Source organism: Trachemys scripta, chromosome 8, assembly GCF_013100865.1.
Source record: "Trachemys scripta elegans isolate TJP31775 chromosome 8, CAS_Tse_1.0, whole genome shotgun sequence".
NCBI classification, from domain to species: Eukaryota; Metazoa; Chordata; order Testudines; family Emydidae; genus Trachemys; species Trachemys scripta.
The window spans coordinates 105,369,964-105,392,590 of record NC_048305.1 but is presented as its reverse complement, the minus strand read 5'-3'; the positions used below and the strand labels follow the sequence as shown (position 1 = coordinate 105,392,590).

The 22,627-nt window shown below is 41.1% G+C and overlaps 1 protein-coding gene across 2 annotated transcripts in view; it reads right to left on the bottom strand.

The window, feature by feature from the left end:
* Positions 1–22,627, bottom strand: part of TESK2 (testis associated actin remodelling kinase 2) — a 115,131-nt gene that overhangs the window by 83,566 nt on the left and 8,938 nt on the right. For both annotated transcript variants that reach the window (XM_034778167.1, XM_034778168.1), the window contains exon 2: positions 16,572–16,881. In XM_034778167.1, the coding sequence (XP_034634058.1) occupies positions 16,572–16,793 (222 nt within the window). In that variant the 5' untranslated portion in view covers positions 16,794–16,881. The remainder of the gene's footprint in view (positions 1–16,571; positions 16,882–22,627) is intronic.

The window sequence follows — 22,627 nt, the reverse complement described above, 5'->3', positions numbered from 1 at the left end:
CACTGACACGGTCAGTCTATCTGAGCCCTGTAACATTCATCTTTCTGACACACGTGTGCCCACCGACACAATCAGCTGTCTTGAAATGATCAAACACACCAAGAACAGTTTCTATCAGAACCATCTGTCCTCTCACCAACCTTTACCATATCTTCAAACACCCACCCACCCCCAAGAGTCCCACAAATAGGAGGCCTAATCAAGCAATTCAGAAAAGAGAGAAAACTACTCATCTGCTGATGACAGAAAGCTGGACCTGACAGAAGATGGTAAGAGTTTTAAATAGAAGCAATTTGGAATTCTCTCCTCGCCTCCCAACCTCTTCACATCCACTGTCAAGGTAAAAGTCTATCCTAAGCATCTGGGATGGAAAAGGAAAGTGTTTCAATTTACTACAGTACATCCATAGTAGTTTCTTTGAACTTTTCCTTTCTATACTTGATATATTCATCAATGGCACAAACATGCTCCATCACTATAGCACACAGATAGGTGCTAGCCACAAAGCATTAAAATCCATCATCTGAGAGGCATCCTATTTCCCTGTTGTATTGTCACTACAAGAAACAAACTAAAAATTCCCATATAAAAGGTCCATCATAGAGATCCTCCCGTGCTATGTACTCTCTTCCATAAGGTCACTCACATTAATATTGGAAGTATGCCAGCGTGGTCCACTTATATGAACAACAGGAACCCTGCACCTTTCCCTCAGTACCCTGCTGTGAAAGGGCTTACACAAACATGGATGTTTTGCCAGCTGGCAAAAAATCAGAAAATCCCAGTGCAGCCAGCCCACCATATCTCCATCCAAGAACAGAAAGCTCACAGATCATTTTAATTGTGCTTGAAAAGTTGTGAGGTCTAAGACAAGAGAGACATATTTTCGTGCCAGTGTAGTCTTGCCACCTGCTTTTCTACTGGAAAACCACACAATGATAATGATTCACATTGACATAGCCCTTTCAGCCAGAAGGAAAGCAAAGGCCTGACACACTTCACAAATGACCAACAAAAAAATAATCACTGCAATCAACAAGAAGTGCAGTCACTAATCTAGTTTATTCTATCTTGCCTGTTAGCCAACAGGCACGTCTTCACTGGCAACGTTAAAGCGCTACAATGGCAGTGCTTTAACGTGGTTTGTGTAGTTGCAGCACAGCTCTAAAAAAACCCACCTCCACGAGGGGAATAGCTGTCAGCGCTGGTGCACTGTCTACACTGCACTTTACAGCGCTCAGGGAGGTGTTTTTTTCACAAGTTGCAGTGCTGTAAAGTGCCAGTGTAGACAAGCCCGTAGTACCTAAACACCTTTATCATCTTGTAAGTACGTACCCTATTTAACTGCAATACACCAACAATTTAGCATAGGAAGTTCTAAAAGGTCAAAACAAACAAACAATTAGAGAAGTTTCCATGTGGCTAATAACGTTAATATTTATGTAATTGAAGCTTTTTTAAAAAAAATTCACTGAACATTTTTTAAATAGTGTGGCCCTAAACTTTTTTAAGACTGAAATGGCTGTTCTGCTCCCTTCTTGATGCTGAGGAAGGTCTTTTCAGCCAGGAAGAAGCTGACTGACTAAACAGGGGAAAGAAACTCAACAAATAATGTTTTTTGCTAATTTCTTTCAGTCACAGTAATGTTAAGTCTTACTTGTAACAGCGGTAGGTACAAAGTTTTCTAGACAGAAATGTGATGTTCAAGTTGATATTTTAAAGTTTTTTCAAGACTACCACAAATCAGAGAATTTACTAGATCAGATAAAGTTGTTGGATTCTCCCTAGTTTCTGCTGTGTGGTGGCTGCTTAAGAGAAACATTAGAACGATGTCCAAACAGTCCCTAGCCTCTGTTTGCCAGAAGCTGGGAATGGGCGACAGGGAATGGATCACTTGATGATTCCCTGTTCTGTCCATTCCCTCTGGGGCACCTGGCACTGGCCGCTGTCAGAAGACAGGATACTGGGCTAGATGGACCTTTGGTCTGACCAAGTATGGCTGTTCTTATGATGGTACAAGTAGACTCAGTAAACTCTCTCTAAGCTTTCATGGCCCACCTAATAATCAAATAAATTCTATTTTGGATACCAGTCACAAAAAGTTTGTGCCACCACTGTTCTCCTCCCCCTCTTGCCCCCGCTGCCTGTCACATTCTGGGGGTGCAATCCAGACCAGTAAGCAGTTCTGTCACTGCCTGCTCTGTAACCCTTATGTGCCTTAAAAAGCTTTACTACTATGCCTGCCCAGGACATTCAGAGTCAGCAACAAGCAAGCCTAAGTCTCTGTGTGCTGTGCATCCCTGGATCAGGTACTGACTCCAGCTGACCCCAGCACCATATATCCATAACTTTTAACACACACTGCATACATATATTATGCAAGAATATTAATGATCTGTGAGTTATATAGCTTTCCAACGACATATTACATGACACCTTTTAGATACAGATTGTAACCATAGAGAGTTGGGGTTCACTAAATTGGTCAGACCTGCTGAAACCTGATGTCAGTGAGCCCCTGGCCCTGGGAGGCTCTTAGGGTCACACACACACACCCCATTACACTTGGCCTACAGTTTCTCCTATGCCTTAGCAGCTCAATTCTGGAGCACTGCTCCTTCCTACCTGTCAGAGGTATATACATATAGTACATAGTGTAAGAAAACATCCCTCCCAAACAAAATAGGCACCTAGAGTGCCCATCACTGAGTGGCACTGAAGTGTCATGTCAGGGGCAGGTCCTTAATCCCAGAGATTTTGCTTCTGCCATTTTGATAGAGCCTCGTATCAGGGGAGAGGGGCTGGGGTTCCTAGCCTAAAAACCAGAACCTGACTAAAATAAGAAATTTGGTGAGTGGCTGTCAGTGTCACCAACGAGCAACAAGACCAGTCAACGAGCACAGCATGCGAAGCAGCCGGAGGACAAAGCAAGGATTCTGTCTCACTGCCATAGGCAGCAAGTAGGAACTGAGGGAAGAAGGTCAGACTCCCTCAGCACCGCATGCTCTTGGGCGAGGAGGTGCAAGGACATCTAGGTCATAGGCACAGCCCTAATGGACACTGTTGGCCAAAAGAACCCAATCTCACATGCATGAGCCTCATATGTGGAATCCATGTAGACAATCACTTGAAGAACCACCCATGTTTGTAATCTGTAAGCAACAGGACTAACAATCCAGCTGCTGAAGCTGTTGACTCATGAATGTCACTGTAAAGGAGAAAAATGCCTTGAATGGGAGGTCTCCACTGAACATCTAGATGCTACAGAAAACAGTCCTGGCAGTTCACAGTAGTAGATAGAATTCTTCCCTCAAGCTCGATAATGAATCATTGTCCCCGGATGATGTTAAAGGGATCACAATTTTACTGAATGAGACGTAAAACTGAGGTTATCACTACCTGCGGTCATTAAAGAGCCCATATGCATATTTTATATTTAATATTTGTTTTGCCGCTCAGTGTCCTGGCCAAATTCCTCTGAATTCCCCCTACAGTTTCATCTGAATACAGTAATATAGTTCACTGCCTGCCCTAAGAGTTTGAATAGTGTTGCTGCATACTGTTAACAGTGGCTGCATTTCAGTGATGGGTCAAGGGATCCCTCTATATCCTTCACCTACCTCAAAGAGGTTATGGAACTATCTGAATGTTGAAAGGCATTAAAGAAATGCAAAACCATTATCAGTTCAAGGGGCATCCCGATCAGGCAGACAGACTGGTTCCTTTTCTCAAATATCACTTAATGTCAACATGCAAAAGCTCTTTGGTTATTTTGTAGTACTCTTTGTACACATCTCCCTTAATGCCTACATTTTTAAAAATTCTAGTTAGTAGTTATAGCCTAACCCTTCCACTACTTCTGTGAGTGAGGGACAATGCACAAAAAAAGATACTCTGTGAGCTACTGGGTGTGCGTAGGTCTTGATGGGCAAAAAGGGTGGGGGGTTTTCCATCATGATATTTCCATTGGGTTAGTGTAAGGCAACTGAAAAGCCTGAATTTTAACATTCTGCTTTCAGCCAGAACCAGATCACCTTGCGCCACTCCCCCAACTTAATCTGAAATAGTCCAATCACCTTCCGGCCATGTTGCGAAGCTCCCCTTTTTTTCCACAAGCATCTGAAAATGGGGGTGCAGTGGATTGGAAATTGTAAGGGAGGAGAATTGTTGGAGGGAGAGGAGATTAAGTTGCATGGCGTGGTGGTGGTGATGATAGTTATTATACTGAACTCTACTGCTGCAATTAACTTATTCATAGACTTTAAGGCCCGAAAGGATCATTAGATCATCCACGGACCTCTTGTATATCCCAGACCATTCAATTTCACCCAGTTACCCCTATACCGAGCCCAATAAAACTTGCGTTTGACTGATGTACGTCTTCCAGAAAAGCATGGATTTGAAGACACCATCACTTCCCTTTGTAGTTTATTCCAATGGCTAATCACCCTCTTAAAATTTGAGACTCATTTCCAATTTGAATTTGTTTGACTTCAGCTTCCAGTCATTGGTTCCTGTGCTCCTTTTCCCTGCCCGACTGAGGAGCCCGTTAGTACTCAGTAGTTTCTCCATGAGAAGGGACTATGCACTGTGAATCATGTCACCTCGCAATCTTTTTTGATAAACTAAACAGATTGAGCTTTATGGCCCTCATTGTAAGGCATTTTTTCTTCAGCCCTCAATTCATTTTTGTGGCTGTTTTCTGCTCCCGCTCCAATTTTTCAACATCATTTTTAAAATGTGGACTCTATAAATGTACACAGTATTCCAGTACTTACATACATCACAAATAATATGCCATGTCAACGGTATTAAGAGCATGTGAACAGGTGCCCTCTTAACATTTATATACATCTACATGAAATAAATAAAGTCCTTTACACACCAGCCAAACGGATTTATGCAGGACCCACAAATATCCAGGGTATTGTGCATCCTCACCTCTACATTTTAAGCGGTGTTTGAAGACTGCCTACTCCATCAGTTACTCTAATTCAGGCTAACTCAAAGGACATTCCTCAATGCAACAGACAAATTCATCTTCCTAGTACAGGCCTAGTGATAGTGCTGCTCAGAAGGACATGTCAGAAAATGATAGAGAGAACCTTTAGATTAAGTAGTGACAAGCAGAAAATGCAGATGTGGGTTTGAGGTTTCCTGTGTGATTTGGCTGACTTAGCTGATATTATCAGCTGACTTCTACTGCAGTTCTGCCTTTATATTATTTTTACCCACAATTAGAAGTGCTATTAGTTTGCTTGAAAAGAAACCTAGAGAAGTTACACCTGTATCTCTGGATGAAAGCAAAACAGAGTCTGTTCTGTTGTAGATCTGCACGACTAGCCCTTCAAACATTTTGACAGAATCGCCAAGTCTTCCACAAATAGGACAAAGCATGCACAGGTCACCAAACAGAGAAAATATGCAGGATCCCTTTACATATAGATATACCAGAAAGCAACACATCAGGGTACTTCATATAGCATCTCAGAAATGCCTCCTTAGCATTTGTATGCGACTACGCTAATTGCCTGCAGATTTAGAGTTTCCGCAAAGTTAGGTGCACGCATATGAAGCAGTAGAATATAATGTACAAATGTGACTCTGCTCAGTAACGGCAAACGGGGAAAGAAAAAATGTCCGAGATATTAGTGTAGGCAAGGGTTTTTCACCGTTTGCCTCTTGTTTTGCCGTCTTATTTCTAAGCGTAATCAAATAATTTCTAAGGTTTTTGTTGGGAGAGGGGACTTCAACAAACCTTTACTGCCACTGATGTAGAAGACTGCTTATTTGCGCCACTAGTTCCATTCATGATTAATTATTAGAGTCAGCTCCCTAGGTGAGTGGCTGAAATCAATACTTCTTTTCTACAAGAAAATCTTCCCTCAATATCTGAGCTCCCTCACTTGTGTTTGACAGTTACAGCAGCAGCTACGAACCAACTGTAAGGAGAGAGAAACAAATAAGTTTAGATGATATAAATGATGGAAATTGGTTAGGAAGCCACTCTCTGCCCAATGGCTCTCCTTACAAGGTTTTATTTTACTTTGGAAGGGCGATATGAAGCAAGGGAAGTATAAGAAAGATGCATCATCTGCTGCATTTACAACGACCATGGTAGGTGGAAAAGAAAACATTTTATCATTAAGTCTGTACAAACAAAAACATAGCAAAGGCAACACCGAAAAGAGCGATCATCTCTAGTGGCCAATACAAAGACTAGTTCTTAGGAGAAACTAAATGCAGTGGTGTCTAATGTACTAAAAAAAGACAAGAAAAAAAACACTGTCTGCTTAGTATGCTGCAAGTCCAGAAAGCCAAAAATATTAACTTGCATAAGCAGCATGAAACAAGCTGTGGTTACAAGTAGTTAGCATCAGTAAACCTCATATCCCAACAGCTAATATGCTCAAAACCAGCATTTTTCCTGCCTTCATTTATAAAGTGAAAATTACACACAAGTACTCTTCCTACTCAATGATTGTGAATATTATCATCCCTTCAAGAATGCAACCATGGCTTCAAATGTGGAGACAAAACGGGAGGGGAGGGAAGTGTGGTAGAGGTTATTAAAACACATACAACCGTACAACTCAGTATTATACTCTGGGTCAAATTCATCCTATAATCCCATTTAAATCAGTTATAATTGCACTAGTTATGGATTTGTCTCATTACACTTTAGCTTTTGCATGTTTGTTTTCAAATGCCATAGCAATCCTAACATTTAAGATTAATGTTTAAATAAAATGTGAAAAATAAAAATATATTATAAAAAGCACAAAATGATACATTTACTCTGAACTCCCAGAATCATCTCCTTTTTAGTAGTGTGTTTTTTTGTTTTTGTTTTTTGTTTTTTGTTTTTTTTAAGGCTTTAAATTAATTGAGTGCAACTTAAAGGTGCTGGCTTGACCACCTGGAGACTGAAGTTCTATTTATGCAGAGAACAGGTGCCGCACAGACAGTGGCTATTAAAGCTTTATCACCCAGCCAATGTGACCACCTCCAATGATGAGAGTGCAGTTCAGTCTCCATATCAGTTCCATCTTTGGCCTTGCTGATGAGACTGTCAACAATGTGCAGACTTATATTTATATTTAAAACATGAAGGTTCAAATGGTTTATTGTTTATTTACCTGCTAACACACAAGGTTAATTAAGGATTCCAAGTTTGAAGCGTGCTCCCTGAAATGTCCCATGTCTGTGGTTTCCAAACTCTTTCCCAGTTGGGCTCCTCTTTGAATATATCGAGGCTTGACATCCTCGCACCCATGTCTTCTTGTACTGTACCCCTAGTTCACATGTTGCTCTTGCTGCCTCTCCTTCCCATCCATTTTCTCCCCACCTCCTTGTCCTTTTTGGTGGGTGGGTTGTTTCTCCCTCCCTCCCCACACCACACTTTTTTTTATTCTCTGCATTTCTATTTTCCCCTGATATTTGTTCACAGTCCTGCTCATTTGGTGACTCCTCCTTTATTTCCACCAGGCAAACATGAAGGTCACATTACTGCCTTTGGAAGGGGACATGTGTTGGGGACATCCATTGGCCTCTTGCACAGTTGATCTGAACATCTCAGGAAAAGAGAAGCTTGGGCTGAAGGCAGCTTGCTGTTTGAGCCAAACACATGTAGCTAGCCCTGGAAGCAGCTCAAACTGGGTCCCACTGCAGTCTTATACATAGCATGGCCCTTCAAAATCAGGGTTAGGCTAAGTTAGCAGGGCATCAGAGGCGAGGGAAAGAGGGGTTAGGATGGACAGAAGTTTGCAATGAGTTCTATGAAAAGAGGACTCCATGACTGTCAATCCAGCACCTTAAATGAGCATTAAATTCAGTGAATGGTTTGAGGCTTTTAATAGGTGAGTGTTGAAAGGTTTTTATTAAAAAGTATGTTTTAAAAACAGATGTACTTTATAGCAAGATGCGAGACTCCTGACAGAAGTAATATTTAGTACTTATGCTATGCATTTATAACAAAGGAAGAGGGTGTAAAAACAGACACCAGGAGCATGAACATCTATTAAACCCAGAACCTCCAGCACCAAAAATACAGGAGTCTACCACCTGATCTAAAGTGAATTCTCACTTCCGTTAAGATTCTGGGTCACGGTGTCTAGTATGGCTTACAGTTAAGAGTGCCAATCTCAGGTCAGACTCTCAAAAACACAAGGCAGACACCCCAAACTGGTGGTATAGCCCATAATTATATTTCACCAAGCCCGTAACAAATGTGAACTCCTGGACTACTATGTTCGTCTTACCATGGAGCCACGGACAGTCCCCTTAAGCTCTCCAGCCCCTCTTTACCATCCAGACAAAATGAACTTTATGATGAAATGTTACTAGAACCAAAATTCACCACACATTAGGTTCTTCCAACCCCAAAAGGTCAGTCACTCACTCCAGGTCAATGGATGCTCCAGATCTCAAACCAAAAACAATGCTGACATCCAATTTCTTTAGTAAAATAAAGATTTATTAGCTAAGAAAAGAAATGAGATGTATTGAGAGGTTAAAGCAGGTAAAATATGTAACAGCTGAGTTCGAATTTGTAAGTTCAATTGATAACAGAGATGTAATGTCTGCCAGTACCCATAAGTCTCTGAGGGTTACCCGGTCAAAGAAAGCTATTAGGTTTGTAGGGTACATAACTGGTTGGAAAACCGTTCCCAGAGAGTAGGTATTAGTGGTTCATAGGCAAGCTGGAAGGGCATAGACAGTGCAGTCCCGCAGGGATCAGTTGTGGGTCCAGTTCTGTTCAGGAGTGGTGGAAGCCCCCTAAAAGTGGGGGAGCCACAGGCTCCCTAACTGGGCCCCACCCCCCAAAACCCCACCTCCGCACTGCCCCTTCTCCCCAAGGTACCGCTCCCATGCCACCTCTTCCTCCAAAGAAGAAATTCCCCACTCGCTCCTCTCCACCTCCTCTCCCCATTGCTCGCCGTTATAGCTGTTAAAAAATAGGGGGGGCCATGGACCCCAGGTCCCCCCATTCCAGCACCCCGGTCCTGTTCAATATCTTCATCAATAATGTATATAATGGCTTAGAGAGGACACTTATACAGTTTGTGGACGATACCATGCTAGGAGGAGTTGCAAGTACTTTGGAGGAGAGGATTACATTTCAAAATGATCTGGATAAACTGGAGAAATGGTCTGAAGTAAATAGGATGAAAATCAATACAGACAAATGCAAAGTACTCCATTTAGGAAGGAACAATCAGTTGCACACATACAAAATGGGAACTGACTGCCTACGAAAGAGTACTGCAGAAAGGGATCTGGGGGTCATACTGGATCACAAGCTAAATATGAGTCAACAGTGTAATACTGTTGCAAAAAAAAAAAAAAAAAAAAAACACATTCTGAGATTATTAGCAGGAGTGCTGTAACTAAGACACAAGAAGTAATTCTTCTGCTCTACTCTGCATTGATTAGGCCTCAACTGGAGTACTGTGTCCAGTTCTGGGCGCCACATTTCAGGAAAGATGGGGACAAATTGGAGAATGTCCAGAGAAGAGCAACAAAAATGATTAAAGGTCTAGAAAACATGACCTATGAGGGAACATTGAAAAAACTGGGTTTGTTTAGTCTGGAAAAGAGATGACTGAGAGGGGACATTGTAACAGTTTACAAATACATAAACGGTTGTTACAAGGAGGAGGGAGGCAAATTGTTCTCATTAACCTCTCGGGATAGTTCAAGAGACAATGGGCTTAAATTGCAGCAAGGGAAGTTTAGGTTGGACATTAGGAAAAACTTCCTGTCAGGGTGGTTAATCACTGGAATAAATTGCCTGGAGAGGTTGTGAAATCTCTGTCATTGGAGATTTTTAAGAGCAGGTTAGACAACACCTGTCAGGAATGGTCTCAATAATCCTTAGTCCTGCCATGAGTCCAGGGGACTGGAGTAGATGACCTCTCAAGGTCCCTTCCAGTCCTACATTTCTATGAAAATGGCTTTGGGGACCTTTGTCTATTCGCTCAGAATTTCCCCATCAGAATTCATCAGTCCAAAGATACAGGATCATGCCCAGGGTTTATTCTTATAGCTGTCTTCCCTGGAAAGCAGTCTGGTGCATGTTCCCACCACAGCATAGGTTTGTAGACTTCCCATTGTTGAATGTAAGGACCCATGCTTTGAAGTTAGCATGCTTCTCATTTACTGTTCTAAGGCTTCAATCCAATTGCATTTAGATACACCCACCCAAACAAATTTTCCTTAGTTTACAGGAACAAAGATAGCCAGAAACAATCCTTCATTAGTTTTCATGCAGTATTACATATTAAATAAATTCTTTTCCTAATGCTACCACACCTTTTGATTTAGAGCTAAGTGCAAAGTAAATCAACAAGTTTCAGATGCGTGAAGATAATAACATTAGCATTTCACTAGTTTTCAAGCATTTGGGGCAAATGTAATTATTAGGCATATGCCTCATATATGTAATGTGATGCATCCGAAGAAGTGGGCTGTAGCCCACGAAAGCTTATGCTCAAATAAATGTGTTAGTCTCTAAGGTGCCACAAGTACTCCTGTTCTTTTTGCGGATACAGACTAACACGGCTGCTACTCTGAAACCTGTGATAACATTCTCATTTGTTCTATTCTAACAAGTGAATTGGCTTGAACACACTATGACCTTTTAACATTTCTTCTGTTTCTATTAGCATGTGAGTGCTGCCTTGGCTTGAGCTAGCAGCCTGCTGGGGAGAGTCACACACTGAATATTGGAAAGTCTTTTAAGCTCAGGCACTAGAGGCCTCTCATTTTTGATGCTAAAAGTCCCAAGTTTGGCCGCACCAATAACCATGGCATCTGAGAGTATTCAGCCACCAGATCATATGGCCACTTTACTTTCAAAATAAAAGAACATTACAAACTCATGAGATCGTGGAATTAGAAAGTGAAACTGATTAGTCCTTTGCTTTTACTCAAAGAATATACAACACTGTTATTCCTGGATTCAGCAAGAGGTGCAAGAATGTGCCTATACATATATACAAAAATAAAGCATGAACAAAATAATTACAAAATGTACTTTCCTTTTAGTTCTATGTATAAGAGAGCTATCAAAGATTGACAAACTTTCCAGTATGAATTATAAGGAAGTCACACACACATAGTGCAGTGTGGCTATCTAGTATGTATTAACTTAGACCTAAAGGAAGTCCTTGTAAATGCTCTTTTTTTTTTTTTTTTTTTTTAAGTGACATTTAGGGCTTGTCTATACCTACATTTTATAAACTTGCTGGCTCAGGGGTATGAAAAAATCACCCCCCCGAGTGCAGCAAGTTTGAGCGCGTTAAAGCGCTAGTGTGGACAGGCTCGGAGTGCTGAAAGCCGTGCTCCCAGCGCTCAGAGCTATTCACCTCGTGGAGGTGGATTACCAGGAGCATTGGGAGAGCTCTCTCCCAGCACTCATGCGTGACCACACACACTTCAAAGCGCTGCCGCAGAAGTGCTTTGAAGTTTCTAGTGTAGACGTAGCCTTAGATTTTAAAAGGAACTGAATCAGCACAGTGAATTTTAGCTTCAATCAGCATAGGATCAAAGGAAAGTGACCCACCACACTTGAATTAGTGTGTGCTAAAATGTTTAAATGTAGGAATGCGGATACTGTCATTATTTGAGTGCAATGGAAATAATCTCTCCTTCCCACACGCCACCCAAAATAAAAACTCTTAATAATTAGGTCCCCTCCCCCATTAACAGCACTGAAACTTGTGCTTTAATGGTTTGAGATCAGTGTCTTCCTCAGTCTTGAGAGATCATCCCAGCCACATTTAGGCAAACCTCCAAAAATAGAATTTTTGCTAAAAATGCCATTACATTATTGAATAGTTTCATTCTATTTCCTTCCCCAGCTTTTCATTCATTCCCAGGAAGGTGATTATAAACGTTCAATCTCTTGAGGCATAAACGAAGTTGTCAAAAAGGAGAAATTTAACTGCCAAGTATATGAATTGTACATTTCTATATAAAGAAATTCGATTTTTAAAAATTCCTTGTAATTTGAAGGTGTCTAACACAAAACCACAGCTGAAGGACCAGCCCCTTATTCTGTACTCTAAATGTACAACACAAGTCTGCTTTACACCATTACTTACCTTCCTCTCCCTGCACTTACACAAGGCCTCAGGAAATACTGTAATAAGTCTGAAGATTATATCTTAAATTAATCTAGAAGGGTATCGAATGCCAGTGTGACATGGAATATACTGAAACCTTCAGCAGATTGCTCAAGAGCGACATTTTAAGCTAAATATATGGGATTCAACTGATAATGACATTCCTATCCTTTAAGTCTTTAATGCCAGTCAATCTGGTTTGATGGAAAATAGGTCTTTGTCAAACAAACCTGATCACATTCTTTGAAGAGATTACAAGTTTGACTGATAAAAGTAACTGCATAGATGTAATGCAGACTTTTATAAGGTGTTTAACTGTCAACATTAATTATTTCACTGAAGATCATTTTAGCAAGGAACCCCAGCTAGTGTGCTTATCCCACAATCCCAAGCCTTCCTGACTTCCAAAACCCTCTATTGTCCCTTCATAGCAGCCAAAACTTCCAGAAGCCCTAATAACAGGTTCCACAAGACAGTTCGTTATGCTGTCAATACAAAAATCTTCAGCACATTGGAAACTGAAATTCATGGGCAGAGTGAATTAAATAGAATCAATATTAAAATAAATGCCACAGGGAATTCTGGGCTGGTTGTATTACTCATATTTTGGTGAGGGAAAAAAATCTGTTTTTAAAATCCACCCAAGGCGGCTGAAGAATTTCCAGTGTCACAGAATTCAGGAGCCTTACCACAGAGTTTAAGTACAGCTTGCCGCAGAGTACATAAGGCCTTGTATAAAGCTAATAGCACAAAATGCTTTTCGCAGGAGTTCTGAACAAACGACAAATTAATCGTTCACTTCAGTCTTACTGTATTATATAACGAACAGTGTGTGTTTCATAGTATGGTATTCAGTTTCAGTGTCTGATGCACATCTCCCCCACATTAAATTATAGCTCTCTCAGTACCTGATGGTCTTGCAGTACACTTGCCTCCTAGCTGGAAACTTAATGTTTTTGTTTCATTAATAAAAGATTTTTCATGCCTAGCCCAATTTGAGAACAATCTTTCATGTTCTGCACGGGCCTGTGGAGTCTAAGCCAGAAGCCAATTATTAGCCAACTACTTCTAACTATACCAGCTATTGCAGTATGACAGCTCAGAAGAATATTAAGCTCCAATTCCATATTATATAACGTTAAGGATGCTAGAATTGCTAAACTGCTGGCTAATAATATGCCAGATTAATACTCCATGCTGCGTAAACCCCCAAACACATCCATTTGGATTTAAGTAACTTGTCACTGTTGAGTATCAGAGGGGTAGCCATGTTAGTTTGTATCCACAAAAACAACGAGGAGTCCAGTGGCACCTTAAAGACTAACAAATTTATTTGGGCATAAGCTTTCGTGGGTAAAAAAACCTACTTCTTCAGATGCACTTGTTACTGTTGCTACATTAAAAGCCCTTAAAGTTCCAGTAGAAATTTTATCTGCAATTATAGGAAATGTGTAGAACAAGAATTCAATAGTGCATGTTAAGAGTTGCCTTGGCACACAACCATCAATAGAAAACCCAAACAACATGTGCTGTACTTGCTGTTAGCTATGTTTTTCTCATGATTTTCCATTAACAGGTGTTATACATAAAGATACTTTATTTTAAACTAGTATTCATTACAACCCCCAATTTAACAGCAAGCAATTGCATCCATTGTGAAGGATTGTACTTGGAAAAGAGTTTTTTCAGCTAATCACAGAAATTAGACAAATAAAATGAACTGTTCACATTGCAACCAGTTAGCCTTTCAAAGTATCCTTGGTTGTGTTACAGGTACAAAGCCTACTTAAAACAAGCAAAAGGAAGTATTTTTTCACACAACGCACAGTCAACCTGTGGAACTCCTTGCCAGAGGATGTTCTGAAGGCCAAGACTATAACAGGGTTCAAAAAAACTAGATAAATTCATGGAGGATAGGTCCATCGACGTCTATTTGCCAGGATGAGCAGGGAGGTGACCCTAGCCTCTGTTTGCCAGAAACTGGGAATGGGCGACAGGGAATGGACCACTTGATGATTACCTGTTCTCTGTACCTCTGTGGCACCTGGCACTGGCCACTGTCGGAAGACAGGATACTGAGCTAGATGGACCTTTGGTCTGACCCAGTATGGCCATTCTTATGTTCTTAATCCAATGTTTGATGTATACTTCAGAATGGTGTCACCAAAGCTCTTATTTCATATAAATTCATTAAGCTAGAAAGTTGGATTTTCTACCCACTCACAAAGCTGCCTCAGAAAAAAAAGTCTAGAATTATTAGGATTTGTCTTGACTTTGATTTTCCATTTTAGAGACTGCAGACCAAGATGAACTAGTAATCCTTTGAACCACGAAATTGTCTCTATACTGGACATACATCAAGAAACTTAATATGAAATCAGAGCATCAGTGAACTTGGGTTAATCACATAGGTGGCCCTACTGACATCATAGCAGAGCACAAACTTACCATCCAAATGAGCACTAAAACTGCATCACAGAATATCATCTTAAAACATTTCTCATCCCTTTTGCTCCACAGTAATCGAAACAAAGTCCTACAGATTGGGAGATGGGGGAGGGAGGGAATTGAACCAGACTCCACCATTTGGGCATCTCTTCTCCCTGCAGATGATCTGCCGTCACTTTTGGATCCCAGAGATATTACATTTTAAATCCACATCACCACCATAGGTCAAATGTATGCCTCATGTAACATGCTCATTCAAGAGACGGGCTCTGCAGTGGAGTTACAAGTTAAATACCTTTATCAAAGGACTAGAGAACGTCAAGTAGATTGATTTTTCAAAACCAGGGTCAGTAGGAGCCATTATTTGCCTACACTAAACCGTATATAGAAGCAAAGATCTTCCCTGTGGCCTGTCATGATAAGATCATCTCATCTAGAAAACTAAAGCAGTAGATCAACTAGCACATATGCTGGTAATATATCTTTCCTCTGCCCACACCTTGCTCCTAACTGCTCCCACTGAATCCCTCACCAACTTTTGTTTCCTGACATTCTTCCATGCTGCCTCTTCTGCCTGGAACATTTGCCTTCTCCTCCTCATGAAACTTTTCTCATTAAATCCAACAGTATTAGGTGGTAGATTAAGAACGAGCAATTTAATCTAAAAAGCCTGTTTGCACAGCACGTACAGGGCCTGCTGAGGTTACGGTAGCTCCTAGAAATGAAAACAACAAACAGCATCATCCTGTGTACCATTAGAACATAAATTCACTTTCTCTAGTTACTGCTAGGCTATTCCATGCAGTGCTGTTCCTTAGCACCAAAAGCAGATAACTACATATGCGGTGTTGAACATTTCTGTGCAAAGAGGTGTAAACAAAATGTAAAATCATAATTTATGTAACGTAACCTTTATTTTGATTAGTAATTTAAGCACTTAACCACAGAATTAGGAGTTTTTACAATTTTAAAATACACAGTACAAGACTATCAGAAGTGTTATGTCACTAGTGTAACATCTGGAAATGCTATATCTCATGTCAGAGATGTAAATACAATTTGGAGTATGACTTTATTCAAAGCCATAAAATCAGGGAAAGAAGCCAATAATCTCTGCAACACCTTAAAGTTTAAAAGTCAATGCATTTATCAATTCCTCTATAGCAAAGTTAAGAGCTTTAAAAATATTTTGCCTGGCCTAATACCTAGCAAAAATCAAAATGGCTATAAACCTTACTAGAAGAGCCAGAACTGCAGAACACTGCTGACACAATAAACTTGAGATTGCACAATCTCATCTTGGCTTCACAGTGCTTACTAACTTTCCAAACACTGAGAAGAAGCAGGTGACTGCCACAACCCCAGATCTGCTCAAAGAATAAGAGATTCTTTTTATTGAAAAACTGAATCAGAAAAAGAAAGGAGGGAATGAAGAGAAGAGACGGAAACAGAAAAAAAAGAGGAGGAGGGTACAGAGGCATTGTGCAATAAACTACAGCATGTTGTTTCAGATTCCACAATTACGTACCAACATCACAACACATCTACTTCTCCTGTTAGGAAGCAAAGAAGATCAGCAACCTGTACTAAAGAAACAAGTGCAGTTCTGCTGGCCCAATTACAAAGCCAAATGGAAAACATCCAGACCACAGTTTCCCCAGCATATAAAAGATACATATTTAATGTGTGCATGCACTTAATAAAACATAGATAAGAAACAAAAAGCCAATCCAAAAATTTTCCACAGTTTTCCCCCATCCTCCTCTGCAATTTTCCTAAAATAAATGACACACCATATTGTAAGTGGTTGGGGAAAATGTTTATGCTACTTGCCAATATCCCCACTACTCACTCACCCTAGGCAAAGCACATACAAGAACTCCAGATGACTAGCAGACCAGGAGAGGCCCTCCTTCAGAAACTCGAACACAGCCTCTGTACAAAATGCTGCATCATTGACTTGAAAGAGGAGAATCACTAAGGTTAGCCACCCACCTTGAACACCTCAGAGAAGAAACCAGAGCCTATTTTCTCACAGGTGAAGTCATCAAGACGTGTAAGTCTGGAAAAGGCACTTATCAGGGCTCTGTACGAAGAGGTCCAAACTCTCCCCACCTGGGACACGGTCCCGTCACCTCCGCCACCCCCATCAAAGTCTTCAATGCGCTCCAAGCGTGGTGGAAATCCTGCTATTGAATTCCGTTTACTTCGATCCATTTTGGAAAATAAATGGTTCCTTTTGAAAAAGGAAGGATTTCTCACATCTTAGGTGCTTGAGTAGTTTTTCTTCTGCTTTGGTGGGATGCTAAAAAACAAAAAGAAAATTACATAAACTTCATTAGATACTACTATTAGGGACATATCTAAAAAGAGTCCAACTCTTCATTCACACCTCTTTAGCCTGACAAATTTAACTCTCATTAGGAAGAATAATCAGCATCCTAGTAAGCGTACAAAAGGGAACAACATACAGATGGACTGGGACACCTTAAATGGCCTTTTCTATCTTTAGATTCCAGAAATACCTTATATTTCTGGCTATAAGATTAAAGAGACACATACTTAAAGTATTGGGCCCAAACACGGTAAGAAAAATCCTTCTATTCCTACACAAGGTTTTTTTAAATTAGTCAAATAAAATACATTCTCTATTTCACTAAGATTTTTTAATACTACAGTAACTCCACGCTTAACATTGTAGTTATGTTCCTGAAAAATGCGATTTTAAGTCAAACGATGTTAAGCAAATCCAATTTCCCCATCAAAATTAATGTAAATGGGGGGGGTAGATTCCAGGGAAATACACAGCAATGATGATTGGAAGAGGATGGGATATTTCCTGGGGAATGCCTTAGCGCTAAATGATGAACTAGCACTCAGCTGAACCCTCAAGGGTTAACACATTGTTGTTAATGTAGTCTCACACTCTACAAGGCAGCACAAATGGAAGGAGGGGAAACAGCACAGCAGACAGAGACAGAGACGCACACCCTGTGTGTGGGAGAGAGCGAGAGAGAGAAGTGCATTGCCCCTTTAAGTATGCTGACCGCACTAAGTACATTGCCTTTTTAAGTAGATCAGGAAGTTGAGACAGCAGCAGCTACCAGCAAGCTCCTTCCCTCCTGAGCCCTGTTGTGTCTCCTCCCCCACCCCTCCGCTCTATGGAGATAGTGTAAGCAGGGTGCAGGAGCAAGGGGACACCCTGGCATTAGCTCCCCCTTTTTCCCCCCCCGCACAGCAAGCAGGAGGCTCCTGGGAGCAGCTCCAAGGCAGAGGGCAGGAGCAGCACATGGCAGTGGGCGGAGGGACAGCTGAACTGCCGGCAATTGATAGCCTGCTGAGCGGCTGCCGCACAGGGAACTTAGGGGAGCAGGGAGCTGATAGGGGGCCTGCTGGTCCACACTGGTTCCAAACCCCCACCAGCTAGCTCCAATGGGATGCTCTTTCTGCAAGAGGTGGACAAAGCAGGGGTCGACTGGAGAGCGATCTGCAGTTGATTTGGCAGGTCTTTACTAGACATGCTAAATCGACTGCCAGTGGATCGATCTCAAAGCGTCAATCCCTGCTGTAGTGTAGACCTGCCCACAGTTCCATTGAAGTCAATGGAGCAATGACAGTTGAAGATTTAGTTCCAACTCTATTATAACATCAATGATGTTACCACTCAAGGTAAAGTTCCAGAGTGGTTTTGGGGTTCTTTTTTCCTTGTTTATTTAAAGCTACATTAATTTCCGTTCAATTCAAAACACAGAACATAAACTATGTTCGCCAAGTAGAAAAGGAAAAAAACACCAGTAAGAGAATGGTTTTTTGTTTTTTTTTTTAAAGAGGACAATGAAGTAATCAGGATGACTCTGGAGCCTATCAAACCAAACTTGCGCTGGCAAACTTGACAGGTGGCCTACTTTTTTGTTTAAACCTTTAGGCTCACTAGGTTGTTCATCTTTTCATATTTAACTGCTCATTTACAGCAATTCAATGTGTCCTTGGAGAATCTGAGTTCATCACAGAGTGAATAGATTTTTAAGGGTAAAGAGAAGGAAAAAAAGAGGGGAGCCTGAAGCAGAAAAAACAGTGATATATATTGAAAAGTGGACAAGTGAAGTCACTAATGAGACAAGGAACAGATGAGGCAGTTATCATAGAATATCAGGGTTGGAAGGGACCTCAGGAGGTCATCTAGTCCAACCCCCTGCTCAAAGCAGGACCAATCCCCAATTAAATCATATACTTCTATTTACACAGATGTAGGAACTCTAAACCTGAAACAGTTATAAATGCCAATTTAAAAATAGTCTATTGAGTTTTAAAGGGCATTTAAAAAAAAACAGAGGCTCACCAGCTGTCCCTTGGACACACAGCAATATTGTTTATAAGCATGTTTTGTATGCAATGCATGTCTTATTTCATAGAAGATGTTACTTCAGTGCCAAAACGCCAAGAAAACAGATGGTAACCCCTTTTCTGTTCAATAGTGAACTTTACTTTGCAATGCCAAATAACATTCAGATTATACTCTCAAGAAAAAGGAAAGAAGCAGTTACAGAATAAAAAAATATGTTGCATTGTTCAAGTATTCTACCACTTATTTGACTAAATCCTTGAAAATCAGGGAGAAAGTATTAACAACATTGGCTAGGGATTGCTTGATCTTCACAATGCAGGATATGGTGGTGTTCCTATAAAACTAAGCTGGATTTACCATGCAAATTCCCACAACATATGCAAGCTGACCACACTTGGGTTCTGTGCTTGTTGAATATTATGCTGTTGTGGCCCACTGATATGCATGAGATCAAGGTTCATTTTCTAACCTCATATTCTTGCTCTGAGAGCTATTGACTGAAAGTGCTACAGAAGCAGCAGCACAGGCATGACGCCTGGCATTACTGCAACTGATAAGAGCACAGCACCAATGCCTCTGAAAAGCATCCCCTGCTGAGCCATAAGGCTGATGCCCCGACAATTTCTGAGGTAGGTTAAAAATTAATAATAATAATTCTTAGTGCTTCAACTGAGATCTGAACTTAACATTTGGTTGATTATTTAGAGAGGCACTAGGAAAGGAGACAGGGCATTGGAGCTGTGCTCCAGCTCCAGGCAAAAACCTGCAGCTCCACTGCTCCGGAGCTGCTCCACACTCCAGAGCTGCTCCGCGCTCCAGCTCCGGACTCCACTCCAAAGCCCTGAAAGGAGATGAAGAGGAAAGTGCTCAAGAATAGTGAACAAGGTGCAAAGAGGAAACGCAGCAGCAACTCATTTATATTTCCTGTTTAGACAGAGCCCATCTTGGAGAAGGACTAGATAAAATAGCACTAGTGGAAGGCACAAAGTTGGGATATGACTTATTTATGCTGCCGTAGCACCCATAACGTGCTAGGTGCGGTCTCAGAGGATTGTCACAGTTCCTACCCCAAAGGGCTTACAATCAGCCTCGCTTCTGCACTGGATTTCACGTGAAGTAAGCCCCTGAATTTGCACAAGTTAGGTCTACACTGCAATTAGACACCTGCGTCTGGCCCATTCCAGTTAACATGGTCTCACAGGGCTTGAGGTAAGGGGCAATTGTGATGTAGACATTGAGTCCAAGCTCTCAGGCCCTCGCATGGTCCTAGAGCCTGTGCTGCAGCCCAAGCCCAAATGCTTACAACAATTAAACAGTCCCTTAGCCCAAGTCAACTCACATGGGCGTCTAATTGCATACCCACAGAGCTCCTCAGACTTCAGTCAGGCACCACTTGGGCACAGGGGTCCAGCCACTGGAGTTCTTTGCACGCTTGGGGACACAGTTTGTTAAGTTCTTAGGTGAAACTGTATATGAAAATAAGATACAAGAGTCTATTGTTGTCCCCTATGCTAGCAATCACTAAGCACAACAAAGGTGATGTTAGATCAAGCAGGAGAGAAATAGGAAAAACCTCATAAGCAACTGGGTACCATTAACAAAAAACACCACTACCTGAGAATTCTGTGAAGAAAACCCAACTGGAGGTAAAAAGAAAAAGAAAAAAATCACTCTCTCAATATGCTTTCCCTGTTTGTTTGTTTTTTTGAAAGAAAAGACCTACACATGCACCATCCTTTATTACTGAAATCACATGGTGAAAACTTTGGGAAGATCTATATAAGTCCCACATTGAAAAATTAAAACCCGAAAGATTTTACCATCTGGATTCTCAAGTAACCCATTCCTTCATCTAGGCCACCTAAAGCTAGTCTAATTTCCAGACAGTTACTCAGTGTAAAAAATATCCATGGAAATTACTAGGGTAGGAATTGTATTAGTCTCATTTTCTCACTAGGTTTGTACATGCAGCATTAGAAAGAGGAAAATTTCAAGTAAGAAGCATTCCAAACAGGCCTAGTGTCATTTTGGCCAATTACACTAATGCTCACATTCTCAATTAAATCATCCAGGGTTTAACTAACTGTCAAGTAAGTCTGAGGTACTTTAATTAACCATACCAAGTAGTAAATTAAAGTGCACTGAACAGAATCCAAAACAATCCCGTTGCAAATGTAGAGCAAGAGCTGTCACATTTAACCCAATAGCACTTGGCTACACTGAATGTTATACATCACGTTAGTTAATGCGTCCTAATACAATACAATTTCCTAGGTCAGACAGTCCAAGGACATGTCATCTATGCAGACAGCTGAGGTGACTAGAGAGGAAAAGGGGATGTACGGTCATTCCCCATCCACTTCTTCTTTTGCAGCAGAGTCCTTAGCTATGGGAACACAGGCTCAACTACCTTTGCAAAGATTTAGCAGTGACTTCTTCCCTATGCATCACCACATGTAGCCCAAACACTGGTCCACAATATTAGGACACATCTATTAGTAAAGCATAATTAATTGCGTGTCAAACCTGGAAATATGGTGGATTTAACATCAAGAACTCAGAACGTTGTTCCAGTGTCAATGATTTTCCATAGGCTGCCCCTGACTGCACAGCTACTCTGAAACCTACAGAAGCTTGTATAGTGTAGTAGATTCAGCATGAAGCTAGAAGCTAGGAGCACAAGAGTGCTAAGCCTTGCATGGCCACTGACTTGATGTGCCATTTCAACAGGTAACTTAACTGCTGTCTTTTCCCCTACCCCCAAATCAGTAAAATGATACTAGCTACCTTACTCCTTCACCTGGGGCTGTGAGAATTAGTTCTCTTTTCAAAACACTGTAAAACCATTAAAGTGCAAATATACACAAGTGCCATTATTAGCGCTATAGGACATCAGACATTCGGCCCTGCTAAACTCAGGATATGAGCTACAAACAAATGCTAAATCCTGGATTTTTAATTTTACATTCATATCATATTTCTCTGATCTTTGTGGTTCCTGAAAGAGTCACTTTCTGACTCTAGCCAGTGCTATCATAATGTATGCGATCCACAAAAAGACCCCAAGTTCCTCAGAAGTGACCTGCTCCACTGGTCCAGAGACTGTCAGTTGGCTAAACTGTGTGGTAGTTTGTGAGGCCAATACACCGCCAAAAGAGGCTGAGCTGAAACAAACATCTCACCTAATTTGTGAATCCAGCCAAGTCTGAATTCAGTAAAAGGGACTGGCCGGTCATTAACCCCCTACACAGAACCTGGGATTCAAGCAAGTACAATGGTCAGAAACATTTTTAAGCATCTAACACTCATTCAGGAAATGTAAATACAATAATAAGCCTGAAATACTAACTTTTATGTCCTTAGTGTTCCTGCCAATAACTTCTAGGGTCCATTTAATTTAAAGGTAACCCTATTAAGGGACTTGGTAACCACCTACTAGTCCCCTAACCTAGTTGTAACAGTTCCACTTTGTAGCACACACAAGACCCTATGCTAAGCAGGCTAAAGACAGGTTTATGATTTGCTTTAGCTTGGTTACAACACATGGTTGCTGTATTTAAATAATCCATTTCAGGCAAGGTACATATCCCTTTTGAGAGACAGGAAATGTGAGCTGTCTAGAACAGTGGTCTCCAAACTTTTTTGATCGCCCACCCCTATCAGTAAAAAATTTTTGAGCACGTCCCCCCCCGGGGGGGACGTGCTC